The 20489-nt window shown below is 49.2% G+C and overlaps 1 protein-coding gene and 1 long non-coding RNA gene across 3 annotated transcripts; both read right to left on the reverse strand.

Moving 5' to 3' along the window:
* Positions 1-5409: 5409 nt before the first annotated feature.
* On the reverse strand, positions 5410-7181 carry LOC145536564 (uncharacterized). Its single transcript, XM_081566064.1, has 3 exons — positions 6588-7181; positions 6136-6261; positions 5410-5933 (listed from the first exon to the last, which is right to left on the reverse strand). Exons 1-3 carry the CDS (start codon positions 6926-6928, stop codon positions 5795-5797), a joined length of 606 nt encoding a protein of 201 aa, XP_081422190.1. The 5' UTR covers positions 6929-7181; the 3' UTR covers positions 5410-5794.
* Positions 7182-15502: 8321 nt separating this feature from the next.
* LOC145535850 (uncharacterized) lies at positions 15503-16771 on the reverse strand. 2 transcript variants are annotated; one of them, XR_014075515.1, is made up of 3 exons: positions 16482-16771; positions 16045-16152; positions 15503-15840 (listed from the first exon to the last, which is right to left on the reverse strand). It is a non-coding gene; the product is annotated as an uncharacterized LOC145535850 (long non-coding RNA). The 2 variants fall into 2 exon arrangements; XR_014075514.1 differs by having other exon boundaries at positions 16024-16152.
* Between the last annotated feature and the right edge of the window lie 3718 nt (positions 16772-20489).

The following is a 20489-nucleotide window of genomic DNA, read 5'->3' on the forward strand; positions in this document are numbered from 1 at the left end:
TGCACCTCCAAGACTGCAGTGCTACCAACCTGGCCACGCTCACAGGTGACCATCCTGCTGAGCGCAGGTCCTTGTTATTGACTTCCGGAAGGGAGTCGGGCACCCCTGGGTCAGGGCCGGTCTATCCCTCTGGTGTCCCACACGTAGGTCACGTCAGTGCAAATGTATCTGTGTGCGTGAGTGCGTGGGCAGGTGCATGCCCATGGGCGTGTGCATGGGTGTGTTTCTGAGAGAGAGCACGTGCACAGGTTCACACGCATAGGCGTGTGCGTGTGTCTGTTTTTGCAGGTGTCTGCACGTGGGCATGTATGTGGGCAGGAGAGCATGTGGTCAGGTGCATGCACGCGGGCGTGTGAGTGTGCATGTGTGTGTGAAAGAGCACGGGTCAGATTAATGCACATGGGTGTCTCCGTGTGTGTGTGCTTGCACAGGTGCCTTCACATGGGAGTGGGGCGACCCGGCTCTGGAGTCCTGAGACTAGGGGTGTAGAGGGGGCTGTGCCTGCCCGCCTGGGGAGGGAAGCGGGGACTTCTGTGGGACTCACTGGGGACGGCGTGGGGCTGGGCCGCCTGGGGGTCCGGGCACACAGACTGCAGGGACTCCAGGCTGGGGACTTACACCTGGCATCCCAGAAGCACCGGTGGTACTGGCTGGATTAAAGGGCTGCAGGAAGGGCAGTGTTCCCCAAGACACCCCCAGTCTCTTGGCCCTCTGCTGACACAACTCTCATGGGCTTTCCCTCCCCAGGAACCAAGTCTTGGGGCTCGAGGTGCCAGGGGCCCTCAACCGGGAGGTGACCCTGTGTCTGCTGACCTTCTGGGCGCTGGTCTACTTCTGTGTCTGGGAGGGGGTATAGTCAACAAGCAAGGTACAGCCGGGGGTGATGGCAGGGCTGGGGCAGCACTGCCTGGGCGTGGGGTGCATATGCCAGGGAACCGCTGGTGCCACAGGAGGTGACTGGATCCGGGCCACTGCCCGAGGAGGAGGCAGATACTTCAATCCGGGCCCCTTGATCTCCACCCCCTGGCCGGATAGGCCTCTGGGCAGCCCGCCAAATCCCAGGCCAGCAGCCTTCCCCCACCCCCAGTGGAAGGATTCGATTTTCCTGCATTATCATGTTAGCTGTAGGAGTTTTGTAGATGACCTTGATCGGATTAAGAAAGTCTGTTTGTAGTCCTAGTTTTCCGACAGTTTTTATCATAGCGGTGGTTGAATGCTGTCAAATGCTTTTTCGGCATCTTGAGAAATGATCGTATGGCTTTTCTCCTGTTTTGTACTTAATATGATGGATAACACTGGTTGATGGGTTTTTTAATGCATAACCAATCTTTCATTCTTGGGATAGATCTCGTTTGGTCATAAGGCTGTATATGTTGCCGGATTAAATTTGATAACATTTCATATTTTGTGCTTAACTTAATGAAGGATATTAGCCTGCGGTTCTCTTTTCTTGCAATATCATCATATGGCTTTGGTGTTCTGTTAAGACTGGCCTCGGAAAATGATTTGAGAAGTGTTTCCCCTCCTCTGCTTTCTGAAAGAATTTGTATAGGATTGGTGATATTTCTCCTTTAAATATTTCATAGCGTTCCCTAGTTAAGTCACGTGGGCCTGGAGTTTTCTGTTCCGTATCTTTGATCGATTTAGGGATATTTAGGTTTCCCACTTCCTTCTTGAGTTAGTTTTGGGAATTTGTGTCATTCAAGGAATTTGTTATTTTCATCTACATTGGCAAACGTATTCGCAGACATTGTTCCTAATGTGCTGTGGTTGCTTGCACAATCCTGTCCGTCGCTGCGCGACCCCGTGGACCGTGGCCTGCCGGGTTCCTCTGTCCACAGGTATTGTCCAGGCCAGAATACTGGAGGGGGGTTCCCATGCCCTCCTTCAGGGGATCTCTCCAACCCAGGGATCGAACCCAGGTCTCCTGCATTGCAGGCGGATTCTTGACCTTCTGAGCCACTAGGGAAGCCCAAGAATACTGGAGTGGCTAGCCTATCCCTTCTCCAGGGGATCTTCCCAACCCAGGAGTGTAACTGGGGTCTCCTGCATTGCCAGTGGATTCTTTGCCAGCTGAGCTACCAGGGAAGCCCTTAAACCACCTGGTCTGTGGTATTTTATTATTATTCTGTTATGCCATGCTACGCGGACAAATGGGCTTCCAAGGTGGCTCAGTGGTAAAATAATCTGCCTGCCAAGCAGTAGATGTGAGTTCAGTCCTTGGTTCGGGAAGATCCCCTGAAGAAGGAAATGGCAACCCACTCCAGTATGCTTGCCTGGAAAACCCCACGGACACAGACAGAGGAGCCTGGTGGGCTACAGTTCATTGGGTTGCAAAAGAGTTGGGCACAGTTTAGCGACTAAACAACAAGCTGACAAATTCAGGGTAGGCAGGACAAAAGTGGACACTTTCATACCCAACTGGTTCGAGTCAAATCGATGCAACCGTTTTGGAGGGCATGGGGATATGTATAAAACATATTTGGGAATATGTGTAAAACATTTCAAAAAGAGATTACTTTTTCACCCAACAACCTTCCGTTTTAGCTCAGAATTATTGTACATAGTGAGCTGGTGGTAGTGGTCTGGTCACTCAGTCATGTCCGACTCTTGCAACTCCACAGACCGTAGCCCAGCAGGCTCCTCTGCCCATGGGATTTCTCAGGCAAGAATACTGGCGTGGTTTGCCATTTCCTTGTCCACATAATATGTTACACAAAAGCAAATGTACCAGGATGTCCATTTCAGCATTGTTTGTAATACTGAAAAACTGCAAACAGCCTAAAGGCCTAGTTACAAGAGACTGGTGAAAATAACTATGGACTACACATTCTGAGGGATATTAGACAGCTCTTACAAGTACTGCGGATGGCACAGGCTTTGCTGTATCCACCATATGGCCCACTTCTGGGTCAATTCTGGGTGCCCTGTCTGGAAAGGGATGGTCCTTCTCCTTATGCCCTTCCACCAGCTGCCCCTTGCAGTGTCCCTCTCCTCCTTTGACTTGTCTCTTTTTCAACCATGATATGAGTTGATGAGCAAGCAGCTAATCGCTTAACAAGAAAAGAGGCCTGTTTCTACCTTGAAGTAATAAATAAGGGCCAAGTCTTCAGACCGCATTAGTTACGTAAGAAAGAAAAGTATGATCCTTCAATTCACGAAGGGTCCAGCCTTGCTATTGCAAGTGAAAAATGAGTGGAACGAAAACGACCAAAATTGCCACTTTAGTTTTTAAGCCAAAGGGAGAGCTTCTGGGTCTGGGTAACTACCAGATACAGAGGTAGTTTCTGTCTTCAGGCATGGCTGGGCCCAGCATTTTGTCCCGGAGATTTGCCTTCTTGCTCCAACTCCCCCTCTGTCCTTTGCCAGCCTGCCTCCCCTAGAGAATCAAAGTGTCACTGGTTGGATGATATCACCACAGCAGGAGGAATGTGGTCCTCCAATGGCCAGGCCTGAGCCACATGCCCACCCGTGGAATCAAATGTGAAGTCAGCTCTATCACAGTCACAATGGCCTAGAGAAAAGGAAAGGGGCAGTTTTCCAGAGTGACAGCGTACCGGTGCCAAGAGAAGGAAAAGGGACACTGAATTACAAAACCCATCCATGTCCTCGACAGCGGTATAGACTTTGCATCAAATTCATAATCAATTTCCAGTGTTTAAAGGAACGAGACTGGGAACGAATATTTCTTAATCTAACAGTGTGTCCACGCTCAGTCACTCAGTCGTGTCCGACTCTTTGCGACCCCATGGACTGTAGCCCAGCAGGCTCCTCTGTCCATGGGATTTTCCAGGCACGAAGACTGGAGTGGGTTGCCGTTTTCTTCTCCAATTTTATACAGCTCTTAAATATACAATAATATACAATTATAACATACAATATTATACAGCTCTTAAAAAGTACTGCGGATGGCACAGGCTTTGCTGTATCCACCATATGGCCCACTTCTGGGTCAATTCTGGGTGCCCTGTCTGGAAAGGGATGGTCCTTCTCCTTGTAATATAAAGTGCCAATCAACTGTCCAGGTGGATTTTACTACCACTTAAGGGTTCTTGTTTGGCTTCCCAGGTGGTCCAGTGGTCAAGATTCTGCCTGCCAATCCAGGGCACATGGGTTCAGTCCCTGGGCCAGGAATAGCCCACATGCCTGGGGCAGCTAAGCTCGTGTGCCGCAACAACTGAGCGCACCACTGTCTAAAGTCTGTGCTCCTCGACAAGGGAAACCTCTGCAATGAGAAGCCTGAGCACAGCAGTTAGAGAGTAGCCTCTGCTGGCTGCAAGTACAGAAAACCTACACACAGTTAACAAGACGCAGCACAGCCAAAAAAAAAAAGAAAAAAAAATTCATAAATAAAATTTTTAAAAAGAGTCCCTGTTTCCAGCTATAGCCTTCTCGGCCATTGAAGATTTCAGTTAATTAAGTTCCTCCTACACCGAGATCCGCTCTGGTCCTACAGAGTCAATCTTAATAAGTAAGATCCAAAAAGGATCAAACTGTTTCCAAGCAACTTAACAGGATTCCAGAATACAGCTCAAGAAAAGTTTAGGCATAGAAAAATATTAAGCATGCAAGGGAAATTTGATACTGCTTGGCATCCAATCTAAAATTACCAGGAGGCAAAGAAGCAGGAAAATCAAATCCGTTATAACAGAGATCAGCGTGGTGGTGTTCAGTTGCTCAGTCGTGTCTATTTTCAACTCCATGAACTGCGGCAGGCCAGGCTTCCCTGTCCTTCACCATCTCCCAGAACTTGCTCAAACTCACGTCTGGTGTCGTGATGCCATCCAACCATCTCATCTTCTGTCATTCCCTTCTCCTCCTGCCTTCAATATTTCCCAGCATCAGAGTCTTTGCCAGTGAGTTGGCTCTTCATATCAGGTGGCCAAAGTGATGGGAGATCTCATTTTAACAGAAATCAGTTAAAATCCATTAATTGGAAAGGAAGAAATAAATGTGCATGTATGTGCCTACAAAACGCTTGTCTAAGAGGGAGTTCCATGGGATCTACAAAAGAGCTATTACAAGTAATCCGTGACTTTAGCAAGGTTTCACGATACAAGGTTACTCTTGAGAGTGCCTTGAACTGCAAGGAGATCAAACTAATCAATCCTAAAGGAAATCAGTCCCGAATATTCATTGGAAGGACGGGTGCTGAAGCCGGAGCGACAACACTTCGGTCAGCAGAAGCCAAAAGCTGACTCACTGGAAAAGACTGTGATGCTGGGAAAGATTTAAGGCAAAAAGAGAAGGGGAGCACAGAAGGTGAGATGGTTAGATAGCACCACCGACTCAAAGGACATGAATTTGAGCCAATTCCAGGAGACAGCGGGGACACAGAGCCTGGTGTGCTACAGTCCATGGGATCGCAAAGACTCACCTGGACACAAAAGACTCAACAACAACAACAACAACATTCTGGTGTTTTATATATAAATGTAACTGTAAAACTGACAAAATATTCCAAAATCAATACCGAATGGCAGTACACAACTTTCTTATTCTCCCACTTCTTACATTGGCTTCCATTATGTTGTACTCCTTGAATACCTGGATCTCAGAACCTCTCCTCCAACTAAAAGACAAATGCAGTATTAGGAAGCGAACCCTCTAAAAATAAAGTCAGAGGCAGCACAGTAGCTCAGTTTTACTTTCTGCAGTTAACAATCACCAAACAAACGATGTGGACCCTGAGCCCCCAAGCAGCAGCACAGGCACAAGATGAAGCCCCATCAAAGTAATTCAGAAAGCAATGCCCTGGGGAAGGACACTTGAGGCTAGGGCACATAGGCTAGGTTTAAGCCCCTCTTCTCTGCTGAGGCTTAGCAGGAGGACGGGGCACAAAGCGCTGCAAGGACTGCATCACCATGGAAAGCTGCCCCACACAGAAGTCGATGGACCTGCGGAGCAGGCCAGGGTCTTCAGCAGTCAATCGGCTAAAAGGGAGGGAAAATGAAATTCAAGCTCCTGCCAAGGAGGAGGAAGAGAAGGATGTCCTCCCTCTGTCCCCGCACACCGACAGAGCCCGGAGCACCACACTTCTCCTCTAGGCTTAACCCTCCATTATGGCTCCTCCTGGGCCGAGACTGGCCACCGTCCTCCACTCCCTCCCCAGCCCCGGCCCCCTTTAGAACTTACAGAACCAACATGCAGCCGTTAACATTGAGCTCCCTCCGAATCGGCCCCGGCAGTTGAGTACGTGGAGTCAGGAGGTGGCGGGCGATGTCCGCCTGTGCGTGCGATGCGAAAAGCACATTGAGGCTGCTGGTGGAGATATGGTTAAGGCACCATCCACATGACTCACGTGGCTTGCACGTCAGGCTCCCTGCTCGTGGAGACTCGCCTTCTCCCACAAGGCCGCCGCCAGATACCCTGGCTATCACTGCCCGACCCTCTGGATCCCTTCAGGTTTCTTTCCGTCACCACCATCCCCTGGCAGCCAGACCACCCCTGACCCATACCCTCCAGCCCCGCAGAGTACCCTCCTCCCACGCTTTAGGCCCCACCACCTGCAACCCCCCAAACTACCCCTAGCGCACACCCCGACCCCTGCGGCCGCCCAGCCCACCGGGGCTCCCAGCATAGGATACCACTGGAGGGCTCGGTTAATCGGAACTCTGGCTCCGGGTGCAGCGTCTCCACCCGGCCCTGGCGCCTGCGGTGCCCCCGGGATCTGTGGCATGGCACCGGCTGCACCACCCGACTCTCCTGCAGCGCTGGGGCCTCTGGGATTAGCCTGGTCACCAGAGCCGCCAGGGACTCCTCGACTGACGGCGTCACCAGGGACAGCTGGGTCGCCAGGGCAATCGTGGCCACCAGCACCACCCTGCACGCCTTGGCCACCACCTGCCGTGCCCGCTGCAGAGGCCACGGCGACTGCGTCTTCATCGGCTGCCCTTGTGGCTCCTCCACCGTGTGCCTCGGACTCCATCTTGAACCCTCTCCCCCACCTCCGCGGCGGGAAAGACTGAACAGTCCCTACAAATACCAGTCCCGGAGTGAGACCTGCAACTCAGCAGAGCGCCCGCGCAAACCCACCCTGGTCCTGCCTCACGATTGGTTCCCACCGACAACGGGTGCCCTGCTGAAGCTTCGCGCATTCACGCACCACGTAGCCCCAACGCGCATGCGCAGAGCCATACCCACGAGGTCTGGGCTCTCTTAAGTCAGCCCTGCCTTCGGCCGGGAAACCTGGTAAACGGTTCAGCCGTGAGGCCTCTAGGCGGCGCTCCACCCTTCGGTGTGGGGGCAGCGCCTCAGTGCACGATGCTCAAACAGACGCTGCCGCCCTCCTCAAGGCGCGTGACTGTTTTCTGGCCCAAGCCCGCAAACTGCGCGCGAGCGCCGGTCCCTGTGCATCTCCCAAGTCTTCGCTGTTGCCGGCCTGGCCACGTTCACAGGTGACCATCCTGCTGAGCGCAGGTCCTTGTTATTGACTTCCGGAAGGGAGTCGGGCACCCCTGGGTCAGGGCCGGTCTATCCCTCTGGTGTCCCACACGTAGGTCACGTCAGTGCAAATGTATCTGTGTGCATGAGTGCATGGGCAGGTGCATGCCCATGGGCGTGTGCATGGGTGTGTTTCTGAGAGAGAGCACGTGCACAGGTTCACACGCATAGGCGTGTGCGTGTGTCTGTTTTTGCAGGTGTCTGCACGTGGGCATGTATGTGGGCAGGAGAGCATGTGGTCAGGTGCATGCACATGGGCATCTGATGTGCATGTCTGTGTATGTGTGCCCAAGAGAGAGAGAGAGCGCTTGTGCTCAGGTGCTAGCCCATGTGTGTGTATGTGTATGTGAAAGAGTGCGTGTGCAGGGGTGCATGCACATAGGCGTGTGCATGTGTGTTTGTGGAGGTGCTTGCAAATTGGCGTTCGCAAATGCGTGTGTGTGAGAGAGCATGTGGTCAGGTGTATGCACATGGGCATGTGTGTGTGTGTGAAAGAGAGCACGGGTCAGAGGCATGCACATTGGCATCTGTGTGTGCTTGTGTTCATGTGCAGGTGCCTTTGTGTGGCAGTGCATGGGACCCAATCCTGGAGTCCTGAGACTAGGAATGCAGAGCGGGCTGTGCCTGCCCGCCTGGGGACAGAAGTGGGGACTGCTGTTGAATTCACTGGGGATGGCATGGGGCAGGGCCACCTAGGCTCCAGGCATACAGACTGCAGGGACTCCAGGCTGGGAACTTAGACTCCCCCAGAAGCACCAGTTGGACCAGCTGCACTCAAGGGCTGCCAGAAGGGCAAAGCCCCCCAGGACACCCCCAGTCTCTTGGCCTCTGCTGGCACAAAAGTCATGGGCTTTCCCTCTACAGGAACAAAGTCTTGCGGCTCTCTGGAGGGCTGGAGGTGCCAGGGGCCCTCAACTGGGAGGTGACCCTGTGTCTGCTGGCCTGCTGGGTGCTGGTCTACTTCTGGTCTGGAAATGGGTCAAATCAACCCACACAGTACAGCCAGGGTTGATGATGGGGCTGGGGCACTACTGCCTGGGAAGTGGAACCGCTGGTGCCACGGGAGGTGACTGGATCAGGGCCACTGCCCGAGGAGGGGGCAGATACTTCGATCAGGCCCCGTGATCCCCACCCCCTGGCTGGATAGGCCTCTCCGAGGCCCTCCAAATCCAAGGCCAGGAGCCTTCCCCCACCCCCAGTGGAGGGATTATATTTTCCTCCATTATCATGTTAGCTGTGGGAGTTTTGTAGTTTACCTTGATCAGAATAAGAAAGTCTGTTTGTAGTCCTAGTTTTCTGACAGTTTTTATCATAGTGGTTGTTGAATATTGTCAAATGCTTTCATGGCATCTATTGAACTGATCATGTGGTTTTTCTCCTGTGTTTTCTTAATATGATGAACAACACTGGTTGATGATTTTTTAATGCGTAACCAATCTTTCATTCGTGGGGTAGGTCTCATTTGGTCATAATGCTTTATATATTGCTGGATTAAATTTGCTAACATTTCATTTTTTGTGCTTAACTTAATGAAGAATATTGGTCTATGGTTTTCTTTTCTTGCAATGTCTTCACCTGGGTTTGGTATTTTGTAAGGCTGGCCTCATAAAATGATTTGAGAAGTGTTTCCCGTCCTCTACTTTCTGAAAGAATTTGTATGGGATTGGTGATATTTCTCCTTTAAGTATTTCATAGCATTCACTAGTTAAGTCACATGGGCCTGGAGTTTTCTGTTCTGTATCTTTGATAGATTTGGGGAATTTAGGGTTTTCACTTTCTTCTTGAGTTAGTTTTGGGAATTTGTGTCATTCTAGGAATCTCTTAATTTCATCTAAATTGGCACATTAAAGACTCTGCCTGCCAACATGAGAGACACAACAGACACAGGTTCGATGCCTGGGTGAGGGAGAGTCCCTGGAGAAGGAAATGGGAAACCACTCCAGTATTCTTGCCTGGAAAATTCCGTGGAGAGAAGAGCCTTGTGGGCTACAGTCCATGGGTCGCAAAGAGTCAGACACGATTCTCCCCCCCACACACATACACATGTAATTTTAATCCAGGAGAAAGCAGAGGTTAGAGAAGTGGTTACAGTTCAGGATGGAGCAAGATAAAACATGAGGAGGACTTCCCTGGGGGTTCAGTGGATGGGGATCCACCTGCCAATGCAAGGAACACTGCTTCAATGCCCGGTCCTGGAAGATCCAACATGCCACAGAGCAACTGAGTCTGTGCTCTAGAGCCCATGTTCTGCAATAAGAAAAGTGACGGCGACGAGAAGCCTGTGCTCAGCAACTAGAGTGTAGACACCACTCGCCACAACTAGAGAAAGCCCGTGTTCATCAATGAAGACAAGCACCGGCAAAAGTATACGAATAAAGTCAACATGATGAGAGCACAGCCCCCACTCCCTACAACTGGAGAAAGCCTGTTTGCAGCAAGGAAGGCCCAGCATAGGCAAAAATAAATAAATAAAATCAACAGGAGGAGAGGGGAGCAGGCCAGCTTCTCCAAGTAAAGGGCAGTGCGGTGCTGGACTAGGGATCCTGTATGAAAGCCAAGTGGGAAGTAAAGCATTGCAGTTACTTACAGATGACTAAATGAGCTCTCTGTCCAAGCTCCCTGTGGGTGCTAAAAAGGGGGAGCCCTGAGCAGACGTTGTTATAGTTTTAGTTGTAGGTTTAGCAGATATTAATAGGTTTTCACCATCATCCCTGGAGAAAAACTGTGTCAGGCCAGTTTGCATGAAAGTAAACCGGATTCTCATGGATATGTAGAGAGTAGGTGTGGACACTCTGGTCAGACATGTGGGAGGAAAGCCCAAAGATCGTACAGAGCAAGGGTCTAGCGTGTTGACTTCTGTCATCCATACACAAGTGGAAATTCATGAATTAAGCAGACCCACCTGAGGGTCTGCCATTAGAGCAGAAGGACAGTCGGTGGGACATCTAGGTGGCTCTGACTCCCGCCTCCACAGGCGACACCAAGAGGACACCCTCATACACCCCCACTGAGGGGACTGGTCACAGTTTCCCAGGAGCAGAAATGCTGGAGTTCAGGGACGTGCAGGCTTCACTGGATTCAGTCATGCCAGACTGCTCCCTGCTATGGCTGCCCCCATCTCCACTCCTACCGTATCCTGCGACCTTTGGGGGTTTCCTCCGCTGTAACTAGCCTATTTGTATCCTTTCCCCATTTCCACAAATCGGAATTGCAGTTATCTTCTTGATTATCAGCAGAATATTTAAAATATCGGTGTATTCTTGATATTAATCTGTTATGGGCTTAAAACAATATTTAGGAAGTAGTTCCCCATTCCTGGCTCAGAAGACTATTTTATTACATTTTCTACAGTAGCTTTATTTATTCGGTAACTCAAGGAACATTTTTTGCGGGACACTGTTCCAGGCCTCCATGGAGGTTCCAGTCTAGCCGGGACAGACTGTCAAGAAATGAAATAAAAACTACACTAGGTAGCCTTTGGGAATGTGGTGAGATCTCTGGCTGGAGTGGTTTTCCATTTTCAACCGGGCGGTCAGGGTCGGCTTTGTTGTGAAGCAGAGACGGAGTGAAGACTTGAGAGAGGTTTGGGAGCGTGGGGAGACCTGTGTGGCTGGAGCAGAGTGGGCGAAGAGGAGAGCAGCAGGACAGGGGGCCGAGAGCTGACGGGGACTGGATGTGGAGGCCTCAGGGCACATGCTGAGGGCTTGTGCTCCGAGTGAAGTGGGAGGAGGTGGAGGGTGGCTGTGGGTTGGATTGCGTCCCCCGGAAAAAGATGTTGAAGTCCCAACCCCTGGAGCCTGTGGATGTGACAAAATCATGCCATTTTGAAAAATTCACTGTTTTTACTATTTCATTTCTGGGATTATTAAAGGTGATAAAGAAGAATCATGACCTAAGTGTCCTCTTATTTGTTTTAAGTAATGACCTCTGATAAAATCTCGGAACACGTTTTGAAGGCTGAGTGAGGAAAAGAGACTTCCCTGCTGTTTTCAAGTACAACGGGCCTAACCTGACTCACAAGGAATGCCCCACATCCATGTTACTTCGCTGCAAGCCGCTCAGCAGGTGGCCGTAACAAGCACTGCTTCTGGTCAGCCGAACCACGTCTTTTTTCTGGGTCAGAAACTAGCCTCAGTAGTTGACAGTAAAATCAACGGCCCTGCCAGATACCACAGATAAGGTGACCTTCAGTACTGACATGAAAAGGCAGCAGCACCCAGCCTGCCTCCCACAGCAGGGGCCTCTTGTGCCCTCACCTCTCTTCTCCCCACGGCTGATGCTCCCAGCTGCCCTGGGTGCCGGGTCAGCAGCGTCTCTAGGCCATGATGGAAGGCAGAGACAACCGGAGTAGCTGGGGCTCGGGTTTGGGGGAACCAGGCCAAAGACACAGATCCTACAGCCAAGGGGAATCCTGGTGCTGAGACAAAGGAGGAGAAGCCACGAGAACTTCCTCACCATGGTCAAGGACCAGGCCGATTACCACGAACGGTTTTTCCTGACACTCCAGACCAAGTCCCCGATCCAAAGAAGGGTATGTTGGCCCACAAGGCTAACCTGAGAAGCAAGGGCCAGGAAACCTAACCTGAGCCCCAGGCCCTTTGAGCTCCGGCTCCTTTACTCCACCAGGCACCTCCCCAAGTTTCCCGCTTTCTACCTTATTTTCTTTGATCTTAAATTGCATTTATTATAATTTCTTTATTTTAACTGTGCCGTTTCTTTTTATAAATTTAGTTTTTATTTTCTGAGACAGAGTGCACACGGGCACCACACTGACGGCAGATGGGGCCCTGGAGAGCCTAAGGGACAGGGTGGCCTTTCCAATCAAGGCTGCTGGTTACTGGAACTCCACGAGGCTGATCGTGAACCTGACCCCACTCTGGCACCACACACGGACATCGCTTCCTGGGAGACCTCCATGGGGAAGGCAGGGCAATCCATGGGATGTGTCCCTTCTGTCTGATCAAAGCCGTTTGGCTTCTGTCCAACACTGTGTTCTCATGGTCTTTGTGTCATGGTCAAAACCTCTTATTTGAATGAGTTTTAGCCTCTGTTTACTTTTATGCAAAAGAACACAACCTAATTGTTTTATATCTGTCTCGAAATTTTAAATATTTCCATTTCTTTGGTCTTCAATAGGCCTTTTAATTCATTTTCATACTCTATGGTGATAGAAGTCAGAATAGTGATTATCTCTATTGGGAAGAAGCAGGAAGTAAAACAAATTTGTAAATTATACTGTATTATAGAGGGGGATGAGTGGTGTGGGAAAGAACAGCATGAAGAGGATTGACTGCCCACCAGGCTGTGGGGAGGGTGGCCACAGGAGGAAGTTGGGTGAGAATAGGAGACTTGGGTAGACTTGGAGATGATGGAGGTGGCCAGGAGATATATTTGAGAGCATAGTCAAGGCAGGGAGAACAGACTATGGAAAAGCACTAATTCCATAATGCTGTTCTATTTATCTGTGTCTCTTTTGATGTCTCACATACAGGGTTATGTCAGTGTACGGCAAAACAAATACAATATTGTAAAGTTAAAAAATAGATAAATAAACTAATTTAAAATTAAAAAAAAGAAACACTCACAAATATGCCAAGAGCCGTGTATTAAGATGTTTCCTGTGCTATTCCTTGCAATAGTGAAAAAAGGAGACATAATTTATAGCGAAATGGTATATATATTAAAAAAAAAGCACTAATTCCTCAGAAAACCTGGAATGTTGAGGGTGCAGCCAAGAGGCCAGTGTGGTCAGCATGGAGTGAGCAAGAGTGAGCACAGCAGAGGAGGTGCAGAGGCAATGGGGGTTCGCAGATGAGAATGTGGGGCCTTTCTGGGCATGATAAGGACGTCTGGCTTATATTCCGAGTAAGAGTAAAGCCAGTGAAGGGAACTGAACCGGGGAGACATATCTGGCTTACATTTTGAAAGGAAGGATCACTGTAACCACTAGAGCTGCTGGGTGCTGGTGGGTGAGATACTCCATCACCATCACTCCCAGGACCATGGCCACCATCCCCGGCAGCAGCAGCTGCCTCCCTCCACCACACGGGGGCAGAGCTCTCCGGGTTCTGTCACAGCAGACTCTGTTCACGCATATAGAGGAACAGGACTGGATCCGCCCTGCCACTGGCTTCAAAGATCCCCTTAAAACAGGCCAAAATATATGAAGCTCAGGCTGTGAAAAACCTGGGCATCAGGCCAAGGAGGATCAGCAGTGATCTCTGTGAGGTGAGACATGGAAGAGACGAGCTGTGCAGCTGCCCCAGCTTGCTGTCTACACAGACTGCCCGGGCCATTTCCAGCCGGCCTCTTGGGTGTCGTGGGGGGATTGCAGAGCTGAGGCTATTGGAGCTGGCAGGCGGCAGACCAGACAGGAGAGGGCGGCAGAGGGAGGAGAGAACCCTGCACGTGGGCAGAGAGTCTGCTGGAGCCATAGCAGAAACTCTTCATTCAGGTGACATCATATAGAGTACTCAGAGGGATCTTGTCTCAGACTCCCACTGATCAATCCACAAGGCAAGACACAACAGGATCAAAGTGTTTCTAAGTAAGTAAACATTACACTTTGAAAAGTTGTGGAATATACCTAGGGAAAAATATACCTAGCACCCAAGGAAAAGAGTATGCCAAGAATGAGAAATATCCAAACCATTATGAGGAGAGAAATCAATTGATAAAAGGCATCTCGATTGGAAAGGAAAAATTAAAACTATCTGCAGACATGATGGTCTATGCAGAAAATCAAATGGAATCCACAAAATAGTGACAAGAACTAATCAGTGAATTTAGCAAGTTTGCAGAATAAAAGATGTATTAGGAGACTGCTAACTCCCCATGCCCAATCACTCAACTAACTGTCCCAGCACTTTTCTTCACTGACTTAAGTACAGTCAGCCACAAAATTCTTATTTTAGTGTGCCTAGGTGTTTTCTCTCTTTATGCAAACTAAGTTTTGTGGGTTTTTTTGTTTTATTTTTAGTAGGAAACCAAGCCAATTGTGACAAGGATGTTGGGAAAAAAAGAAATCTGGTAGCAGGTATATTTTCTGAATAGAAATTGTGATCAAGAATCTTTTTTTTTTTTATTTAAAGAGAGTCTGTTTCTCTCTGTCTTTTGTTCTGTTTTGCTGCATCTCGTGGCTTGTGGGATCTTAGTTCCCTGCCATGCCTCCTGGAGTGGAAGCCTGGAGTCCTGACCACTGGACCGCCAGGGAATTCCCTATGATCAAGAGTCTTAAAAAAGAAATAAACATTTAAGTCAATATTTCTAACTGCTAGACTATATTAATACTTTAAGGAAAGAACCATTAATGAAAAGAATTATATACATGAATTCCACTGAATCATTAACCACAGTAATGAAAAAATTGTAAACGTAAATGTTCAATAATTACATTATTATTGCTGTTTTTATGTTTATTTAAAGACCCAATTTTAATTTTTTCGCCATGCCACATGGCATGTGGGATCTTAGTTCCACTACCAGGAATTAAACCTACAGCCCTTGCACTGGAAGTGCAAAGTCTTAACCACTGGACTGCTTTTGGAAGTCCCCAACAATTAATTATGATGCGTCTTACATCGATTCAATAACACATTTTTGAAGATCTTTTAGAAAGTGGAAAAGCTAGTACATTAAATGAAAAAAATTCAGGAAAATCTTTAATGCTAAACTTGATAGACGATAAGAAGGGACGACAGAGGATCAAATGGTTGGATGGCATCACCAACTCAATGGACATGAGTTTGAGCAGGCTCAGGGAGGTCGTGATAGACAGGGAGGCCTAGTGTGCTGCAGTCCATTGGGTTCCAAAGAGTCGGACATGACTGAGTGACTGAACTGAACGTTACATGCTGTTATAAATTTACTGTGCAAGTACAACTAGAAAATATTCTTAATGTTGACAGTATTTAATGCTGAACATAGGCCTCGATTTTTATTTTCCGAAATTGTTTTCAATGACCCCTACTGGAATATCTGAATTTCAGAACATTCCCTCTAACATGAGAATAAAGATAAAGTTTTTTCAAATCCAGAAGCACATTAGCTAAAAAGAAACTGAGGCACAAAAAGTGACTTAGTTTTATTTTCTGCTGTAATAAACACTGAAGTATCCCACTCCTCAAGCAGCACAGAATCAAAACAAGTGAACCAAGAGAGACCAAAGACCAGGACAGGCAAAAACTTAGACTCAAATAACAGAGTGGCGATTACTCTTAGTTTGAATTCCCTATGCCTTGCCGGGTAGGGGACACAAGGTTGGGCCTCAGCCCCTTTCCTCAGCCTAGGAAAGGTGGGATCCCAAGGCTCCGAATGTTCTGAATCACCAGGGAAAGCTCATGGAGGAACGAGTTGATGGCAATTTGGATGGAAGCAAGGTCTTCAGCAATCCATCTACTAAAAGCAGGGGAAAAGGAAAATCAGCTTTAAGGGGAGTTCACTCCTGTAGGTCCAGGGTACCAACCCCCCTCTTTACACCAAGCCCCTCAGTTTTTCTCCATCATAACACTCTTAAGAGGGAGCTCAGACCACAGCAACCGCTGCTTCCCCACCCCCAAGGGAAACTCTTCTAGAACTGACACAATCAGGTCACTGCCATACACTGCAAAGTCCTTCCGAATGATTCCTTGGAGGCGTTGGGCATCTGGGACCATACCCCTGAGAGACAAGGATGCTTCCAGCGGTGATTCAAAAGGCACTCTGAGTGTGCTGGGAGAGACACAGTTAAGGCACCATCCATTACTGAATTTTCTGCTATCTCGGGCTTCCTCGCACCTCAGAGGCCTGTTTTTACCCCAGGATGCCCATCCTCCGGACCACAACCTGAGACCACCCTGAGCTGCCTCCCTAACCCTTCTGTCCATCTTCCCCACCCTCCAGGCTCCTCAGGCCTTGACAACCTCCTTTCCTGCCAGGCTGCCCAGTCCTGCTGCCCCGGATCGCCCCCGTACTCCCTTCTATCCCTTCCTCAGGCTGCCGGCATGTTTCCCTCCACCACACCACTGACCCCGCCCAGAAAGGCTCCCTGAAAAGGATACAGCACCACCTCTCTATGTGTAGGCCTTATAGCCACGGGTGCTACATCTCCACCAGGTCCTGGGGCGCGTGGTGCCCATTCACCCCCGGGATGAGCTCTAGCAGCTTCTATCATCACTCTTCTCCTGCCAGGCCCACTCCGGAATTCTGAGGCTCGGTGACCATCCTCACCGTCAGCGCTGCCTGAACTTCTGTGGAAAGGACGCGTTCTGGAGCTGTGCTGGTCATCTCGGCCCTCTATACCCCTGGCGCCAAAACCTGAGGTTCGCATGGCTGCCGCACGTCTCCCTCTGACGTCAACACGAAGGGCGGAAAGACTGAGCCCCTCAGGAAGTCCCTCCTCTTCTGCGCAAGGACGCCAAAATTGCCTCTGCGCAGACAGGCCTCAGGGCGCTCCTCGCATCGGATTGGTTACTGCCTGGCCTGCCCGGCCACCCATGGGCCGCTATGGAGACCCCGTGGGGCTGGAAGGATTCGGCTACTTCACAAAGCCGCACTCCTTTCAGGTGCCCCCGATGAGCCTGTGCACACGGGCCCCTCGAGTGCTGGCCCAGACCATGTGGAATGGACCCCGCCAAGTGTCCGCAGATACGCTGCTAAGCTGCTAAGTCGCTTCAGTCGTGTCCGACTCTGTGCGACCCCACAGACGGCAGCCCACCAGGCTCCCCCGTCCCTGGGATTCTCCAGGCAAGAACACTGGAGTGGGTTGCCATTTCCTTCTCCAATGCATGAAAGGGAAAAGTGAAAGTGAAGTCGCTCAGTCCTGTCCGACCCTTAGCGAACCCATGGACTGCAGCCTACCAGGCTCCTCTGTCCATAGGATTTTCCAGGCAAGAGTACTGGAGTGGGTTGCCATTTCCTTCTCCGCACAGATAGGCTACCAAGATACAAATAACAGCTTTCCGTCTCAAGGCCTAAAGCTAGTTCCACAATGCAACTTTGATTTCTCCAACGTATGCCGCAGAAGGGTCTTCCTAGACTAAGGTGGGAGTCGAGGGCAAGGGGCCAAGCCACACGACTCACCAGCGTCCCCTCTCTGCCCACTCCACATCTATACCTGTGCTCTTTGACCATAGTGATGGCGAGCACTTTCTATGGTCCATTTGCTGGTTCAACTGCTTTCCATGTGTTCATCCATCATGTCAGTTTTCAGACAGTCTAGCCATGTCGGTATCCTGTCTCCCATGAGGCAGGTCTCCTCCAAACAAATCACACACACCCACTCATTCACCAACACCAGCGGCTCAAAGTCTTGTGCATTTTGGTTTCTGCATTTCTCAAAACTATGATGACCGCAGTGCTCCATAAGGCACTGGACTTAAGCTGGGTCTGAATGGTGAGATCTGCAAAGGATAATGATAATGACAATGATGAATAATGTGTGTGACACAGACAGTGACAGAACTATGAAGGGAAGAGAGTGTATGATAGAATGAGTTTCACAGAGAGTTTACCACTGTGACAGGTGAATGCTTTTGAGTGAGTGTGACAGGGCGAATGTGTGATTGGGACAGGAATTTAAAAGGACAGCGTGTGATGGGAAGAGACTTGGATGAAGAAACAATGGCAGAGGGAGTGTGTGGCAGAGTGTCGGTGATACATTCTAAGAGACAGAAGGTGTGAGAGAGAATATGTGTGATGGAAAAAGCATTATAGAGTGACGCAGGATTTTATAGAAAGAGTGCATGTGACAGATAACCCGACTCAGTATGAGAAAGTAAACGTGAGAGACTGTGTGAAAGAAAATGAGTCTGTCACACATATCAGAGTGTGACAGGGAACGAACCTGACAGTGGGAGGCAGCAGCCTGGGCAAGTGGGTCAGTCCTCAGAGCCCATATTTTCCCCAGGGCAGCCATGCACAGGTCTCCATCTCGAGGAAGTCAGCAAATTTGACTTTTCTCTGCTGCCCGAGAAGCACTGCTGTTAAAAAAGCTAGTGGACATGATGAAATTCCAGCAGAACTTTGCAAATCCCTAAAGGAGGATGCCATCAAGGATTTGCATTCATTATGTCAGCAAATCTGGAAGACCACAGGACTGGAAAAGGTCAGTCCTCATCCCAATTGCAAAGAAGGGTAGTACCAAAGAATGTGCTAACCATCAGACAATTGCACTCATCTCCTATGCTAGTAAGGTCATGCTTAAAATCTTGCATGCTAGGCTTCAGCATTGTGCAAACCAAGAACTTCCAGATGTCCAAGCTGGGTTTAGAAAAGGAAGAGGAACTAGACCTCAAATTGCCAACCAACATTCACTGTGTTTTATAGAAATCAAGGGAGTTTCAGAAAATCATTTCACACTGTTTCTTCGACTAGGCTAAAGCCTTTGACTGTGTGGATCATGACAAACTGTGGAAAGCTCTTAGAGAGATGGGAATAGCAGACCATCCTACCTATCTCCTGAGAATCCTGTGTGTGGGTCAAAAAGAGAACCCTGTATGGAAAAACTGATTGGTCAAGATCAAGAAAGGAGTATGACAGGGCTGTCTCCTGTCACCCTATTTGTTTAATCTATATGCTGAGCACATCATGAGAAATGCCAGGCTGAATGAGTTACAAGCCAGGATCAAGATAGGTGGCTCACCATAACTAGAATAACCTGACGTGTGCAGCAGCAAAGACCCAGCCTAGCCAAAATTACGTAAACAAGCAAACAAATGAATCTTTTAAAAAAGAACCTGCCTCACAATGCAGGGGACATCGCTTCAATCTCTGGTCAGGGAACTAAGATCCTATATGCAGTGGAGCAACTACTGAGCCTGGGCATCGTGACTGGAGTGTCGGTGCACTGCAACAAAAGAGCCTGCGTGACACAATGAAGTTTCCACATTCCCCAAATGGAGCAAAAGAAAGAAAGAAAGGATTTGTTTAAGAAATCAGCTCATCAATTTCTGCAAAAATCTTTGCTGGCATTTTGAAGGACTCTATCGAGGAGTTTGGGTGAAATTGATCCTTGAACAGTATCAATTCTTCTCATCAGACATGATTGAAGAACATGCATGTGATACATCTCTGCATTTTTAGGACTTCTTCAATTTCTCCCATGGTGGTGTGTGATAAATTTTCTTAAATGTTCCCTAATGTTTCATAAAGGGCAAGGAGCCCTGTGTGTCTGGATCTAACTAGGCAAAGGTGAAGGAAAGTTGCATGGCTCAAGGTAGCCTGGAGTTAAAACTCCCCTCCAGGTCCTCCTCACCATTCTAGGCAAAACAAAGAACTCTCTCACTCGAAGAAAAAATAGACATTAGGTTGATTACGCCCAGCTCCAAGGTGGCCCAGCCTCTGGCCGATCTCCAGAACTCCTTGCCCCAGCCATTTAAGAGATAACTACTCCCAGCAAGCTTGGAGAAGAACAGGCCCCCTTAAGACAGTAGCTTTCTACATACATGCCTATATATACTTACTCTTTTCTTCGATAAGTGCAGCAGCTCGCTAATCTCACTGCTGCCCCTTCTCACCTCATTGAAGGTGATCTGTTCCTGTAGAGTGCCAGTCTCATTCTTTTTCTGAACCTCGCCTACTCGAACTCCGTACCTTACAAAAGGGGTACTGGAAAGGGAAGTTACGAAGCCAGAGAAGGTGCAGGCTGGACCATGTAGGACTTTTCAGGCCACTGGAAGGCTGAGGCTTCAACTCTGACTGAGAGGGAGCCCGTTGGAGGGTTTGGAACTGAGTAATTACAGGACCTGACAGGTTTTAAAGCAACCCAGCAGCTTCAGCAGTCCATGTATGGGGTCAAAGCAGCTGAATGACTCCCAAGTTTGCTGGCTGAGGAAGGGAGAATCAGACGAGAGTCCCATCCCCCGGGTGGACTGACTTCACCGTTCTGGGCCAGTTTGGGGAGCACTGTCTAGAAAGGGCTGTCCACAGTGCCCCTTCTCCAGCTTTTGCCCTTTCCTCCAGCTGCCCGTTGTAAACACTCCCCTCCCTCTTTGGCGATTTGCCCACAAAAACTCTGATTGGTCTCCTTTTCTACCATATGGCTTGGCAGTTTCTTACCTAAGAGCCAA

This window comes from Giraffa tippelskirchi, chromosome X (assembly GCF_054371585.1).
Source record: "Giraffa tippelskirchi isolate mGirTip1 chromosome X, T2T-mGirTip1v1.2.pri, whole genome shotgun sequence".
Taxonomy (NCBI): domain Eukaryota; kingdom Metazoa; phylum Chordata; class Mammalia; order Artiodactyla; family Giraffidae; genus Giraffa; species Giraffa tippelskirchi.

What these genes read in the sequence shown, in the direction of transcription:
- LOC145536564 (XM_081566064.1), bottom strand. Translation starts at nt 6,928, where the DNA reads ATGGAGTCCGAGGCACACGGTGGAGGAGCCACAAGGGCAGCCGATGAA. An exon ending in ATTAACCGAGCCCTCCAGTG is followed by an intron (nt 6,262 to 6,587) that starts GTATCCTATGCT and finishes TATCTCCACCAG; the next exon opens with CAGCCTCAATGTGCTTTTCG. An exon ending in AACGGCTGCATGTTGGTTCT is followed by an intron (nt 5,934 to 6,135) that starts GTAAGTTCTAAA and finishes CCTCCCTTTTAG; the next exon opens with CCGATTGACTGCTGAAGACC.